Consider the following 17,148-nt stretch of genomic DNA (forward strand, 5'->3'; position numbering starts at 1 on the left):
TGATTATTTTCAGTAGAGTACTCCCTTTTGGAATAGTAACCGCCCCCAAAGTCTTTACCAAGGTATTCTCAGTTGTTGTGGCCCATGTCAGATGTCATGGCATCATTTTCTTCCTGTACTTCAACTGCCTGTTTCTTGTTTACAATGTCACCTGAAAGTGAGAACAGGCGTTCGCATGGCACTGTTGTAGCTGGTGTTCCAAGATATTTACATGCCATATGCGCTAAAGATTCATATGTTCCTTCATGCTTCAATCACCATTGCAGAGGACATGCTTCCATGCTGATGATGGGTTCTGCTTGATAACATTCCAAAGCAGTGCGTACTGATGTATGTTAATTTTCATCATCTGAGTCAGAGGCCACCAGTAGAAGGTTGATTTTCTTTTTTGGTGGTTTGGGTTCTGTAATTTTCGCATCAGTGTGTTGCTCTTTTAAGACTTCTAAAAGCATGCTCCACACCTCGTCCCTTTCAGATTTTGGACGGCACTTCAGATTCTTAAACCTTGGGTCGAGCGCTGTAGCTATTTTTAGAAATCTCGCATTGGTACCTTCTTTGCGTTTTGTCAAATCTGCTGGGAAAGTGTTCTTAAAACTAACATGTGCTGGGTCATCATCCAAGACTGCTATAACATGAAATATATGCAGAATGCGGGTAAAGCAGGTCAGGAGGCAAACAGTTCTCCCCCCAAGGAGTTCAGTCACTAATTTAATTGACACATTATTTTTTTAATGAGCATCATCAGCATGGAAGCATGTCCTCTGGAATGGTGGCTGAAGCATGAAGGGGCATACAAATGTTTAGCATATCTGGCATGTAAATACCTTGCAGTGACGGCTACAGGTGCTATGTGAACGCCTGTTCTCATTTTCAGATGACATTGTAAATAAGAAGCAGTCAGCAGTATCTCCTGTCACTGTAAACTAACTTGTTTGTCTTCGCGATTGGCAGAATAAGAAGTAGGGCTGAGTGGACTTATAGACTCTAAAGTTTTACACTGTTTTGGTTTTGAGTTCAGTTATGTAACCAAAAAAAAATCTGCATTTGTAAGTTACACTTTCACGATAAAGAGATTGCACTTCAGTACTTGTATGAGGTGAATTGAAAAATACTGTTTTTTTGGTTATCATTTTTACAGTGCATATATTTGTAATAAAAAATAATATAAAGTGAGCACTATGCACTTTGTATTCTGTGTTGTAATTTAAATCAATATTGAAAATTGTAGAAAAACATCCAAAAATATGAAATACATTTCAGTTGGTATTCTATTGTTATAAGTGCAATTAATCACGATTAATTTTTTTGAGTTAACTGCGATTAATTGACAGCCCTACTTACAATCATAGCTAAAAAAATGAAGTATGATTTTGAAGTCCATGGTAGCTCTTTAAATGTTTAAATACTTATCGTTTGTATATGTATGCAAGTGTAACGAGAATCTTCCTTTTTTCAGTATTTTTATTTCATTTTTTCAAGTGTACTGGGTTGAATTGAAGTATTTTTTTTCCTTCAGCTATTTGCAGTTTGAAATATGTCTTGTGATATCGCCTAATTTCTCAAGATCATGCAACTCCAAATTTAGTCACTTTACCATGTGCCAGTTGCACAGCAGATAGCAAGGTGTTCCATCACTCAGTCGTAATAGTGAAAAAATAAAATAGTAAAGTTTGAAAAGTGTAGTTATTTGTGTGGACTGGTGCAAACATGAAAAGGTTCACAATCTGTTAAGTACTGTGTCTCTTTCCCATCAAGTTATGGGCTTATCCAGTCAGAATGGCTTCAGATATTTATAATATGTATGCACAAGTTACTGTGTACATGCTATATTTATATATTTTGAGGGGGTCTATCTCCCATTTACAACAGGGGATGATGAGAGAAGATGTAAATTCCCCTATCACTAATGGGAGAATTTAGACTCCTATATGTTTCTACTGCAGTGACAATATATTTAAGGATCTGTTTGGTTTACTTAGTCCAAACTCCCATTTCATTTCAGGATAAAGTTTGGCATGCACCCAATTCAGAAAAAAAGAAGTACAAACTATTAAAATAAATTGAAATTGAGCTCAGTCTGACATTTTTAGTTACAGCCAGGTACAAGCAATAAGTTTTGGGGGAATTTGAGACACTGTATGCCATGCTCTAGTTTGGTGGGGTAGGGGAGACTTAACTTGAAAAGGTTTTGGTTTTTTTGTGTTTGTTTTTTTTTGCGGGCATTCAGCCCTAACTTCAGACAGGTTCTGTTTGGTATTTAAAAAGTAATTTCAGGTACAAATATCTTGGTAAAATCTTGCGACATATTGCCTATTAATATATATTCACAGTTACATTGCAGTGGTTGATCGGTAGAGCTGGTCAATATTTTGTCAATTCTAAATTAGAAAAAAATCAGGAAATTTTTTTATTTGAAATTTACTCCCCCCACCTTTTTTTTTTTCAAATTAGAGTTGGTTGGAATTTAAAAAAAAAAAAAAAAGAAAATGATTGTGGTGAAGTATCTTGGAAAAAGTTTTGAAACAGATTTTCCCTTTTTTTTCCCCATGCAGCTCTACTTTGAAGCCATTCTACTGTATTGTCAAAGATCTATATCTCAACAGCTCCAGACTAATAAGCAGGCTGTGAATTGATGCTACCTGTAAATGAACTGTTACACTGTGTTGTGATTCATGCAGTAGTAGTCTTCATTCTTTCAGTTGCCTGCATTTCAATCCTTTGTGTGATACTTAGAAGAAGTACAGTATGTTCCAAGGATTGGCGCACTTCAGTGCCCCCCCGGCATTGATTTTAAAAAGGAGGTGCCTACTGTAACAGTTCATGTTATCTTTTTAAACTTATGATTACTTTTGGACATCAGTTTAATGACAATTGGAACTCTTCACCATCAGGATAACTTGTCTGTCTGTTCTCTTGACCAAGACATCTACATTTTGCCTCTGTTTATAACATCAACTTCTTCATTCCTAATGTGGACAAGAAAAATTAAAGGAAACTACACATCTTTTTCAGTTGTGGTTGTACCTTTACTTTAACTTACTCTTACCTACTCTCTTTCTTGCATGCACAAGTGGATTTGGATGCATTTTATGCATGTGGCACTCAGCCTTTAGTTGGACTTTACAGTATATGCTTATTCAAAAATAATTTTGCTTTTGTAATAAGCTTACAGTATTCAGGTTGCCAGTATTGGCCTTTAACTAGTTGTGGCTAAAACCTTTTTCCTCCCACTTCTTGCTCCAGCAGTCAGCACAGATAAGTGCGTCAGTATTTGTTTTCCTTTTTAAAAGGTCCAGGCCCTGTATGTGTAGGACTTACACTTACTTCATTTCCTACAGATCAGACCCTCTTATCTAGCTTTTGATTCTGAAATATAGTGCTTTCTCTTTTAACTTTTACCATTATTTTTAACTAGTTAACACTTGCTATTTACTGGTAGTGGGAAGATATGTGCACTCAGTCTTGCCCAGTCTCTTTTAGAGTTGCAAGATAGGTTACTTGTATTCTCTTTCAAAAATGTGATTTCAGCACCCAAATAGTTGTTTTATGCCCTCAAACTCTGCCCATTGCTTGTCCTCATCTCATCAAGTACTAAAGAATAATAAAACAGTGAGCACCCATTTTTTTCAGTAACCCTGTTTATGGCTTCCATGTACTCGGAATAGGTTGTAATTTTTCAGTACAAGTGTTGCATACAATATTTAGAACTGTGCAGATGCTTTGTTAAGAGTGGATCAATAAGTACTTTCCCAGTGATGTGGTATGTTGCCCACAAATGTGGGTTTGTAATGGAAATACTGGCATAACTATAGTGATACTAGATAACACTGCTATAATAAATTTATGAATAATAATTAAATGATTCCATCTTGACATGCAACTTTGATGAATGAATTGCTTTGACTCGATATATAAGGTTTGACATGTGCGAGCATGTTTTGAATAATAAAGAAAAATGCAGGTATCTTGAGTTCTTGATCGCTCTTTGGAAACCTAGCATCATTCGGTATAACTAAAATGAGATCTTAATTTAAGTAAAATTAGTTGGACATTAAATATCCCATGATCCATGAAATTTAATTTGCTTTGTCTTTAACAATAGTATGTTAATAAGGAAATGCTGTTGTCAGAATTGAGAAAGTTTGATTCAATGTCTGTACAGAAATCGTTTTTTAAAAAAGACATAGTTATCCAAAGAAAGGGCAGCTGATAAGTCTAAATACATTGTATATTTTTTTAGCTTAATATAAGACTGGCCATACTGGGTCAGACAAATCATCCATCTTGCCCAGTATCCTATCCTCCAGCTGTTGCTGATGCCAGATGCTTCAGAGGGAGTGAACAGACGAGGGCAATTTATCGAGTGACCCATCCCCTGTCATTCAGTCCCAGCTTCTAGTAGTTAGAGCAGTGATAGGCAACCTGTGGCCCATCAGGATAAGCTGATTGTGGGCCGCGAGACATTTTGTGGACGTAGACTGTCCGCAGACACAGCCCCCCACAGCTCCCAGGGGCTGCAGTTCGCTGTTCCTGGCCAATGGGAGCTGCAGGAAGTGGCGGGCCGCTCATCTGCAAAATGTCTCGTGACCCACAATCAGCTTACCCTGATGGACTGCAGATTGCCCACCACTGAGTTAAAGGTTTAGGGACACCCAGAGCATGGGATTGCATCCCTGATATTGGCTAATAGCCATTAATGAACCTGTCCTCCATGAACTTAACTAATTCTTTTTTGAACCCTTAGTTTTGAAGCTTAGTTTAAAATAGAACTTGAATTTAATATGTTGACTAAAATGATGGGATGACTACATCCCATTCATTGAAATCAGTGGAGTTACACTAGTTGGACCACTGTATTTAGATCACATATTTGTTATTAGTTGGTTTAAAAATATGACGTGAATTAAGGACCACTCTAATTGATTTTTTTTAAATTTTGTGATTTATCATTTAGTCAAAGCAGAGGGTGAAAATAGATCAGCTACTCTGATTGTTTATGTGGTCTCCTGAGTCTAATTAAATCTAAAACCTATCTCAGTTTATTTCTGTTTGCAAATCTTTCTCTGAATACAGAGAATTAACATTCCCTAAAAAGAACTGACTGAGAAATGACAAAATGCACTTGAGGGGTGTTCTTTCAAATAGGACTAGTGAGCTATCAGCCCGGAAAGAAATAAAACTGTTGAGTCCTGTCAGTGTATCAATGGAAAGGGTAACACACAGGAATTCTGGCTTCAAAGTGGCAGTTATAAGAAGCAACACTGACCAACTTCTGATGATTTCTGTTCCTTATTGGAGCTCTAATGCTTGCTGTCTTGAGGCATTTATCAAAACCTCCAGTTAGGCCTTTGTCTTACCCTAACTTGTAATTGTTGTAAAGTTTTTAAAATAATCATTCTTATTTAACTCTTGCTTTCTTGGGTCTGATGATAAATCTGATCAATTAAAATATAGATTAAATTGGCAAAGAATTTTGCTTATTTCTTACAAATGAACTTACAGAAGAACTAACTATAGCTGCTGACTCTTTCTTTTGTTATGCCACCACCCCATTCTGGTCCAGGTCATGGGAAGGCTGGGATTTTTCAACTTTAAGTATTAATTAAAAATTCTTTGGAGTATAATATTGCAGTATCCCAGATGGCCAGCACCCAGGCACCAGTAAATAAATTTCTCCTTTTTTTTAATATCCTGAACTGATCCTCAGGGGTTTATCTTCTTCTTCCTTTGCCTTGTACACAGTTACAGAGAAACAACTCTCAACGCTGGTTATATCCTCCATTGACTGCTGATCTGCTCCCTTTCTAGCTGTGTGACTGTGTCTGATGTTAGATACAGTAGAGAGAGAGGGCAGGACTACAGTACATGTCTTTCTGCTTACCTGGAGTATCTATTTGATTTATGATCCAGATGAGACTGGAAACTGTGTCATGGAGGATCTTGTAAGTGAACAGTACCAAATTGAACGTAAAAAACAATAACCTCTCTGTCCCCCCCAAAATAAACCCCCCAAAATCCCCAAAGCTCACATGGAGAATGACTCATGATAAATGCTAGTAACCAGTTAGCAAGTATACATTGAATCCAATATCTACTATCACATAACAGGGTGCACGCTACTAATCACCAATGTTGAATGCCATGTGACTGGAAGCAAAGATTTGTGTATACCATAAAAGCTTCATTAAAAGTCACTGTGCTTCACTATTACTGTAGCAAAACACACCCTCTTGTGGTGAGAAGAAGAAAGTCCAGTCATAAGCCCACCGGTTTCCTCTGTTCCACACTTTCACTCACTGATTGCTTTATTAATCCTTCTCCCTCAGTTGTTACTGACACTCCTTTTTTCTTCTCTTTGTTCTGTTTACGAGTGTCCCTCGCTGTCTTGCACTGTTTCAGCCTTCCTGCTTTTTTCCTTGTTCCACTTTCTTTTCTTTTTTCGTAGTTAAATCTTTTACTAGTACCTCTTATAATTTGTGAACTGAAGTGTACTTCATGCTGCCTTTAACGTATTGATTGTTTTTATGCTTTTGACATTAAAGTAATTCTGCATGTTAAATTACCAATATGCTGAAAATATAACTTGCAGATCTACTTTTGAAACTTTCTTCTGATTTATCACAGGTTGCTGAATTACAAGAGTAAAAAACTAGGTACAGAGACAAGAATGTTGAAGAAAGATTCATTTTGTATCTCATAACCTTCAATAAAACCTCTGCTTAGTTTATCCAGAGAGGATAAAGGGGACCAGTGGGAATCATGTATAGACTGGATCAGGACATAACATGCTGCTGTTTTCACCTATTTGACAACCCAGTTAGGTCTGGGATGAACACCAAAGAATGGGGAAAAGATTGTAATTTATCCCAGCTGTTGTACAAAGCTATAAACCACATTTAGTAGTGTAATTAACCCAGAAAAGCTGCCTCAGTAAGCCAGGCAGTCTCAGCAAAGCACTTCTAATTAGGTTTAAGTAGAACAAAACCTCCATGAACTAAAATATGTGATAAGTGACAAGCAAATATTATTTATTGCCCCCAATTTATGCCAAATATACAATTTAGTACTAAGTGTGCAGAGACACTAGAAACTATGGCAGGTGAGACTCCCTGATACATCCCAGTAATCTCTCTGCATGAAGGAAAATAACAAGGTTATATGCAAACTCTCATATTTTTACGTCTGCTTATAGTTCATTCCTATTGATTCTAAATACCCATGCCCTAGACCTTTCAGATTACTGCCCTTTGTTTGAATTTTGCTCAGCTGGGCTGGGAGTAAGGAGATGAAGGGCTCTTCAAGGGAGAAACAGAGGCAATCAGTGAAATGGCAGCCTGTGAGGTGCTCTTGGAACACCATTGTGAAGAAGGGACAAAGTTTTTTAAGGAAGAGGAGACAGTGGCAGGCAACAAGTTCATTAGGTTACTTAGTACTGCACAATTTCTAATGTGAATTAGGCAAAAGAAGTGCTGCCAGTCTGACATCCATAGTGGATATATAGAGTATACATAAACAGAGTTTATACAGAGTTCTGGTGTCTGGAAATGACTACTATTTCAGAAGCAGCTCTTAATTTTCTTTTCTTTTGCTTTTTAGGTATCTTGCAATATATTTAGAACTCTCCCTCCCAGTGACAGCAATGAATTTGATCCAGAAGAAGATGAACCCACCCTTGAGGCATCATGGCCACATTTACAGGTATTAAAATGATTAAATATAATCTGAGAACAAATCTGTATCACTGCTTGATGTGTGATGTTTCCCTACACCGTCTGTTAATCTGTGAATCACATTTGAATTGGTTCATAAGATATAGAAATCATTGTTATACCTTCCTAACACTGCTCTTTACTACAGCTGGAGTACCTATGAAGATAGAAGAGCCTTATAATGTTTTCAGGGCCTTCCTGATCAAGTCAGGGACTTAAATTCAGCTCAGGACTGAGAGTGGCCCACATTTTCTTGTTCTCCTTCACTGCATTAAAAAAAAATTATTGTGGAGACTTGCACCTGTGCTGCACTTGTACACAGTACTTCTTAGCAGCTTCAGCAGGAGCAGTGGAATGAAACTAATGTCATCCTAGTCAGTTTTGCTCTGCTGGGCCATTAGAAAATTGCTACTATGCAGAAGAAGCATTCATGAGCCCTTGTTGCTAATCAGGATGATGAGGGAGAATATAAATGTTAGTCTACTTCCCTTTTCCTTCCTAACAATATATAGCCTTGCCTTCAAGAATTCCGAGCAGAGTATACTCTCTCTGCTATACATCCTCCTTGTGGGATGTATAAGTATGCCTTCAAATACCAGTGCCAAATATCTTTAACGTACAGGAAAACAAACTCATTTCACAGAGAGGGTCAGAAGCTTTAGAAGCTTCTGGGCCAAATTTAGCCCTGGCAGAAGTAGGTCTACTTTCCATTGATATCAAAGGGGCTATGTCCATTTATGCTACAGGGAAATTGGGTTCTCCTCTCTCCAGTTTAGAACAAGTCAGAGCCTGAACACCAGAGAGAGAGAGGAATCTGGGAGTTGCTCTGAGTACAAGGGTATGATTGATCTCTACCTAGAGTAAGAAACTGGTTTGAAACTTTTATGCAGGGCTCTAACTCTGGCTATGAGAGATTTGATAAGTCACACAATAGTCTCATCCCATAATTTAGAAACTGTCTCCTTTCTCCTTTTGTACTTAAAATCTCACAAAAATACTATAGTGTATTTAATCCCTTGGGATGCTAGGCGCTGTACAGACACAGAACAAAAAGACAGTTCTGGCCACAAAGAGTTTACAATGTAAGTATAAGTCAAGACAACAGATGGATACAGACAGATGGCAGAGTACAAGGAAACAATGAGACAATATTGGTCAGCATGATAGGGAGGGGAGCGGCTATAGATTTTCTTAGAAAATAGATGGTTTACGTAGTAAAACTAACCTCACTACTTGTCAGGGAGTTGATAGAAGTGCTTTCCTGTTGACCTACTATTGAATTATATAGCATTCTTGCACTTTTCCTTACCTCCGACCTCCCTGTTGTTTCCTTTAAGAAGCGTTTAGAAGAAATCATTGACTCTCAGTAAGGCAAAGCAGCCACAGTATCATGTTATAGGGGAGTTTGCATGGAAAAGCTGTAGATTCCTTTTAAATTCATTTTTAGCTTGTCTTTTTCCCTCAACGCCAATATTTATCCTTTCAAAAACTGGAAGGGAGCACACTTTAAAATGGTTGGTCTCCTAGGAAAGGTGTGATAGGGAGAATTGACAGCAGTCTACAACTCATCTGTCTACCGGCAGATCATAGCTGCTTTCCTAAGAGAGCTAGATAATATCTGTTGCACTTTGCTTCCTTTTGCCTTGTTACATGCTTGTTATATACTATCTGAATGAGTCTGGTCAGTTGCAGTCCCTTCTGAATTATATAGGCAGAGATGGACTTTTGAGAGAGCAAGTATCTCTAGTCCAGGGCTAATTCTCCTCAGAGAATTGGAGACTCCTGATTAAATCCCATTCTGCATTAGTCTGCAGTGTTTCAGTCTGTAGCAGAATGCTACAGCGAACAGTTTCTAATTACAATTAAATGTTTCCATACTGTTTCACCACCCTCTCAAAATCATAATGGCTTTATTTTGTATGATTTCAGGAGTACGGAGGACAGTGAAAATGTGCTTGCCAATTACTCCAGAAAGCTGTACAACCCAATGAACAAGCATTACAAGATGATAATGCCTGTTCTTAGTGGGAATCAAGATGAAATTCCTCTGATTTAGGGTCAAATGAGCAAGATAAACACATTATGATCATGTAATTAATTCTAGCTCTAAAGTAACACCTTGATAAATTAAAAAAAAAAAATCCATAAGGTCTTTCAAAACATAAGCATTTTCTATTCTAGTGCATTAGGGAAAAAAGCTGGGAAACTTTACAAATAAAAGTAAAATAAAATCATAGAATAAACTGTGATTTTGTTTCTTGCAGCTTGTTTATGAGTTTTTCATACGATTTTTGGAAAGCCAAGAATTCCAACCTAGCATTGCCAAAAAGTACATAGATCAGAAATTTGTATTACAGGTAAGCAGGCTCATTTTCTTTAAAATTGTCAGCATGCTTTTGATACTTAATATTAATGATTTTTTTATTCCTAAAACCAGTTTATTCGAAAGTAGAATGTGTAATTCTTTCACCTTTCCACAATAACGGGTAAGTGGGTAACAGTAAAAGAGATTCAGACCAGCAAAGGGAGGAATATCGATCCATCACAGAAGTTCCGACTAGGTGATCCACAATGGTGCCTTCTGGCATTGGACTGAGACTGTCTAGCCATCATTTAATTTTGTCTCCACTTTTTTTTTGTTAACTCACTTAAGAAATTTGATTTACAAGTCGTATAACTCAATTGAAATTGTGGCAGTTTAAAAGTAAAGGTTTGGCCATAGAGTGCAAAAACCTAAATAGTGTTTATAGAGTATAAAAAAACCTATTACATAGAGATTGTTTATGCCTGAAATTTGACTGGCTTTAAAATTGTTAAAATATCACTTTTAAAATATGGAAATATTTTCTCATTCTGGCTCAATAGCGGTTTGAGAGCTGGCAGAAAGGGCAAAAGTTCATTAAGAAAACTCTCTTTCCTAGAGCTGTACTGAAAACACTGATGATGTGGTGGTTATGGTGGAAATAAATCTAAAGACCATGTTAAGTTCAAGGTCTGTTAGAAGCACAGGAAGGGAAGTATCAGTAATGGAGGAAAAGAACTAAATTGTCAAAGAATGGAAGTTTTATCTTCATGATGTGGTTGCCGCCAGCATGACTCAACTGGGGAGGCCATCAGTCCCGCCAATGGTAGCCAGTCTGGAGTTCTGCACCTAGTTCTTTGTCTTCCTGTTGTGCAGGTTGGCTTCCCTGTGCTTTCTGAGGAACTAGCTTTCTTCCACACCTCAGCAAAGCTTTGCATAATATGGCAAGGCAAAGAAAACTTTCTCCAGGCAGACGACCTGAAAGTACCCTACTTTGCCTCTTCCCTACAACTTTCAACAGTGGGTCCATTTGTCTTTCGTGCTTCTCTCCCCCACCATGGACTTGTGTGGAATCTCTGAATACAACCAGAAAGAGAACCTCTAGGAGGACCAAGAGGTAGATAGGGGTCATGCTAGAAGTGATAGGAGATATTTTGCCTTTCCCAGGATCTCTTTCCCACACATCTTCATGAGTGAGACTTTTCATCCATGATCAACAGCCTAGGAAGGATTCTCCGAAAAAGCTTCCCAAGAGAGCCCTTTCTTCCCCTAACCCCCACAATAGTTTCTTCCACCCCAGGGCCAAAAAAAGCATCATTCTTCATTCCCTTTCTCCCCCCCCCTCCCCCTTTTAGGTAGGGGAGTCTCCTGGAGAGAATGGAGACTTCATCACAGCAGCAATTATTCCCATCTCCATTCCTTAGCAAACTCTAAGAAGGTCACTCTGAAAGACTGTGGGGTAGGGGTATTTTAAATCACATATTGCTACAAAACTTTAATATCTCTTCAGAAATTCTCAGAGGAGGTGAGGCTCTGCTTCAAGGCTTTCTTTAGGGGATATTTGATATGAGACGACTGTTCACTTCTTTTCCCTTCAGACCTAGCCAAATCATTGTGGAGAGAATCCTGGTGCCCTACTCTTCATTTTAGAGAAACATTGCTTCTGTACTCTTGTTGTATGTTTCTACCCTTACCCAGCATTCTAGGTATGCTTATCCTTCATGCTTCTTCCTCGGGACACTCACCCTTGTCAGCCTTACATAATGTTGCAATAGGGTACGAATGTGGATCAAAAGAAGGGTTTCGGCGTCTGGTCATCCATAATGGTATACCGAATGAAAGAGTGGTAACTATTAGGAGAGGGACTTTAAAACGAGATATAGTACACATTTAAATATATATGAGACAGTATATCACAATGCCTGTTGAGAATCAGATTATTCTTGCCGTGTGGTTTAGGTGATAGACTTCTTAAAAATAGCTGTGTACCTTTTTTAGATAGAATGAGTATTAATTCAAATGAATGTTTTGTCTAAATCACAAGTAGGCCTCAATTTGTAAAAAGTAAATTTCGCATTTAAAATTGACTGGCCTATTAAAGCCATATTGCACTTACAATCGTATATTTAAGGTCAGTTTGGTTTTAGAATTATAACTTTATAAGGATTTATTAGATTACTGTAAGACATTTATACTAGACAGCAACTGAAACTTTTATAAAATTCAACCTGTTCAATAAATATTGTTCCATGGTAATTTTAACCTATGACATTCTTTTACTTATGTTTTCATTGTTGAATTTGTTTTTAAAATTTGAGAAACTTTAATTAAGTTAGTCCTAGTGAGGAATGGCTTTAATTTCAGAATGAGAAAAATACCAGTCACTTTTTATATGTACAGTATTTACAAACCTAGTGCTGTGTCATTGGATGTTTAGAGAGTAACATTTCATTTCAAAAGATGGCTTACCTCTATTCTGAAATGTAAGGCAGAGGTTGCTAAGAGACAACAATTAAGTATCCCATACCCATATGTTCTGCTCTAGGTATCTCTTTAGCAATTTGTACTTCACATTTCTAGTTATAATTAGTATAAAGGTATCATAATAATCATGCAAATTATGGAAATCATTCAACCTGTCCGTAAAAATAACCCTTTATTTTGTTAAAACCTAAAGACAAATTGGACATCATATATCAGAATATGTCTTTTTACTATGTTTTGAGCCCTGTAATTGAAATTGATACTGACAAGCCTAAACAACGTTTCCCAAGAGAATATGTGCAATGAAACTGAAAATCTAAACATTTTGCCTGTACAACCAATTCGCAATCAAAAAGTTAAAATCCTGTTGTATCTGCAACATTTCCAGCTATTTTCTACCTTAGCTGATATTCAGAATTTTTTGGAAGGGAAGGCAGTTATTTATGTATGTGTAATTTGGTGGGGTTTTGTTTTTTTCTTTTAGGGCAGAACTAATTCAACATAGTGATTTTGTGTATAACCTCTCTAGGGCAGCTGACAAAACTCATAATTTCCCTCATTAAATTGCTATTTCATAACCCTCAATGCAGGGAATACTGTATTAATCATCACAAGCTATGAAACTATCCAAAGCCGTAAAACAGTTAGGAAGCTCTCATGCATCTGTCACAGACTTGAATGTTCTAAACCACAGGTCTTGAACATGTACCTATCTTCACTCTCTTTTATACCCTGAATTGTACAAGGAGAATGCCGTGATCGTTGTTGAAAAGAAAATGTGCAATATGTCGATGCAGAATAAATAGTGAAACAGGTGCCATAGAGATAAGAGAAGTTACAGTAAAACAGCCTTCACCCATAAAGGTGTTCAGGACTATGATGGCAATTATGCGACTAGGGTAAAGCTCACCTGTGCAGGAGACAGAATTTTTGCAGTGGCCAGTCTAAGACTGTGGAACAAACTCCCACAAATTAAAGACTGTCACAGACCTCACCACCTTTCATTCTAACTGCAAGATGCACTCCTTCTTTTATGTAAACACAGAGCAAAAAATCTGCCAAAACATACTACTACTTTGCACGTACAGTTTTCCCCTTGAGGAAAGGTTGAGACAGAGAATGAACCTCATGTGACAGTTGTTAGTCACTTTTTATAATGTGCTAGTGGAAGGCACTCAGATATTACAGTGATGATGGCAGTACAAGAACTTACGTAGTATAGAATAGAATGAAATCAGTGCAAGTACAAGAGTCTGGGGTCATGGGGAATCTGCAATATTGAACACACATCACTAAGATTATCGAAAAAATTATTATTTTACTACTTATATCAGTCCACCTTTCCAGCTGTATGTGACTATGAAATGGGGCCTGTGACATACTTGTTTCCACTCATCTGAAATCTGATCATTAGAATTGATGATTCAGATTACCTTAATTTCTACAGTTAAGAGATTTGATACATGCGGTGTTTGCCTTGTAAAAGAGGAGCAATATTATTTTAAAATTGTTAGAACCTTCCATCACTATGAGAGAAGTGTCAAATTACAAATTTGGGGGCGGAGGGTGTTCTGGATAAAAGGCAGTCCATATCAAATATGTAAACTAAAAATCAAGATGCTATCTTAAAAAGACACCTAATTGAAATCTGATAAGATTGGCTTATCTGTTGTTGACCTTTGATTGTAAAAATTGTTTAAAGTTGTGATTTTTGTGTGTGTGTGTAGGATGGGGGTTATATTCAGCTATTTATAATGATCGAGTATACCAGACTTTAATATTTTAGTTCCGTAGGAACATGTAAATTAATGGTGAGTCATCTCATTACAAGCATCTGTCATAAAAGACCCCAATCCTGCAAAGATAGTTGCAGGGTGATCCCTGTGCAGAGCCCTATCAATGTTTAGTCTCTGTCCAGGCAAAGTGACCTGCACGTATGCATCTCTTTACAGGATTAGAGCCTTGAATTACAAGTATTATGTGATCAGGGTCCAGATTTTTAAAGGTATTTAGGCATTCCTGAGCTCATGTTGCAAAGCCAAACTGATTTAGGAGCCTAAATATCACTCTCAAACGTGATTTTGGCACTTAAAAGCCAAAATTCCATTAATAGTTGATGGGATTTGGACTCCTAGGTGCCTAACTCATTTAAGAAAATGAGATTTAGGCTCCTAAATCAGTTAGGCGTTGCAATGCTGAGTGAAGCAATTCTGAAATACCTTTAAAAATCTGGGCCCAAGTAACTAAAGTTTTTATATTGAAGGGACAGTTAATAAGTACAGTACTCTCAAACACAAGTAACTATTCAGTAAATCTAAGGCAATTTGAATTTGTTTTCTACCATTCTAATTAATGTTTTGTTTCCACTGGTAGCTTTTGATTAACAGACACAGCTCTTTGGAGAACAGTCTTTGTATTTTGTACAAATGGCAGACAACTCCTCCTAGTTGTCAACAATACACTGCTTTATTTATTTTTGTCACTTTTAGATTTCCTTATCTATTTTTTTTTATTTCACTCCAAATCCCCTGTCTAGTACGGTCAGAGCAGATGATTTCAATTGCCAAGGCTCTAAACACTTGCTTTCTTCTGGAAGCCTTTCCTATGTTCTGAAGTGTGTTTTGAATTGTCATATTGAATTATTTTTCTTTTCACTCTATAGCTTACCTTGGTAGGTCCCCCCCCCCTCCACTTTGTTTTGACAACACACTGTTGTCGTGTTTTAGCTTCCACTATCCGCTGAGATATGTCTTCTTAAAAATAAGAATATTATACTCCTGAGGTCAGAGTTTAATGTTTTTTTGCCAATGATAATATGATTGTGCTGTTTTTTCCTTCTATACAGTAACTTGCCCTAAAACCATATGTTAATTAATATTCACTGAACAGCTGAAAAGGATCTATTTAAACAGTGATTTGCCTTTTCCTTTTTTAGAGAACTTTTGATAGTGTCTGCAATTTCTTGTGGCTGACTAAAGTCAGGAGCCCAATTATACAATTTCTTTAATTATTTTTAGATTACTATTTTCTATAATGTAAATATTACATTTTATTAGATTTTTCCCTCCACTAACTATACATTGTCTGTAACACTGCTATATCTGCACATATTTATTATTATTGTAGTTATTGTTGTTCAGATCAAAGGTGGTGGTGTGACATTTTAGACACAATTAAGAAAAACAAGGTCACAGCAACAAGGAGCATACCATAGGTGCACTTGGAAAAAAAAAAAAATCTCTGATTTGTGAGAGCTCACCAGTTTTATTGGTATTCCCCATATTAAGCACTGAGATTATCTCTCAAACCGATAGATTGTAGAATCAAAGAAACTTTTTAAGTGCAACCACTGTGAAATCAACATAAGATAAAGTATACATACAGAACCGTAAACAGCTGTGGGTGGTGGGAGTGATGCATGTAGGAGAGGTGATGGAAGCAATAGGGAAAGGGAAGCTCTTCCTTAGAGGATAATATTTAAAGCCCCAACCAGACACTAGTCAAACTGTTTCTTTAAAAGGTTTGAAATTTAATTAAAAATAGAAAAAACAACTTGAGAGAATTGGTAGTGTTCATAAAACACAAGTGGGCTCAAAAGTCATGCATTACATATATGTACAGTGTATGCCTGTCTCAGTTCAGGCCCTTAAAGATTTTGGGCATTAAATTGACATGACTGTGTTAATGAATTGGTATTCATATTTTGCAACTAAACTTTTTTTTTTTTTTTTTTTTTACCATCTCTGGAATGTCACCAGTCCAAGTCCTCTGCTTAACAAGAAAGCATTGGAATAATTGATAAATGCTTTCATATATTTACAGGCTCGACTGTGGCAACTTGAGTTATAAACACTCCACAATACATTTTCTACAGAGTGCATTGGCTGGTATTCACACAGTTGACTGAATACCTCATCTTTATGTTGACTCCTTTTGAGTTTAATTAGCTCCTTTTCAGTTTCTGTATTTGTCAAAAGTTTTATTTTAATTTATTTAGATTTTAATTCTTTTAATACAGAGTTTTTATTGTGTATTTATTTTATTTTTGTTAAGAATGAAGGCAACAAATTTTTGTGACAGTTGTGTGCCCTCACACATATGCAATCTAGCTCATTGTATGTAAACTGTATAAGATTTTTAAAATAAAGCCAATTCACATTTCTTATGAGTCATCTGATTCTTAAATTACGTTTTCTTTTACAATAGCTTTTGGAGCTGTTTGACAGTGAAGACCCTCGAGAACGAGACTACCTAAAAACGGTCTTACACAGAATTTACGGCAAATTTCTTGGTCTTAGAGCATTTATCCGAAAACAGATTAACAATATTTTTCTACGGTAAGTTTTGGGGGGGAAACAGTTGTTGGGTTATAAATGTTTTGAGAAACTAAATATTTATTTATTAAAAATTTTTAACTTTATTTGATAGGTTTGTTTATGAAACTGAACACTTCAATGGTGTAGCTGAACTGCTGGAAATATTAGGAAGGTAAATGAACCTTTATATAATAAGCCATCTCAGGCAGCTATGCTGAAAATTTCAGGGGTCAATGAAAAATATAACCCTAAGCTCTGATCCTGAAAACAGACTTGTGCATGTGCTTAACTTTAAGCACAGATTAAGTTTTAGCATACCTCTTTGCAAAGAGGATTT

The 17,148-nt window shown here is 36.7% G+C and overlaps 1 protein-coding gene across 5 annotated transcripts in view; it reads left to right on the forward strand.

The window, feature by feature from the left end:
* PPP2R5E (protein phosphatase 2 regulatory subunit B'epsilon) overlaps positions 1-17,148 on the forward strand; it is a 112,844-nt gene that overhangs the window by 77,224 nt on the left and 18,472 nt on the right. For 4 of the 5 annotated variants that reach the window (XM_054025633.1, XM_054025637.1, XM_054025635.1 and 1 more), the window contains exons 4-7: positions 7,597-7,698; positions 9,974-10,066; positions 16,702-16,832; positions 16,924-16,983. In XM_054025633.1, the coding sequence (XP_053881608.1) occupies positions 7,597-7,698; positions 9,974-10,066; positions 16,702-16,832; positions 16,924-16,983 (386 nt within the window). Of the gene's footprint in view, positions 1-5,752; positions 5,943-7,596; positions 7,699-9,973; positions 10,067-16,701; positions 16,833-16,923; positions 16,984-17,148 lie in introns of those variants that run through there. The other variant, XM_054025638.1, reaches the window with a different exon arrangement.

This window comes from Malaclemys terrapin, chromosome 4 (assembly GCF_027887155.1).
Source record: "Malaclemys terrapin pileata isolate rMalTer1 chromosome 4, rMalTer1.hap1, whole genome shotgun sequence".
Classification (NCBI taxonomy): domain Eukaryota; kingdom Metazoa; phylum Chordata; order Testudines; family Emydidae; genus Malaclemys; species Malaclemys terrapin.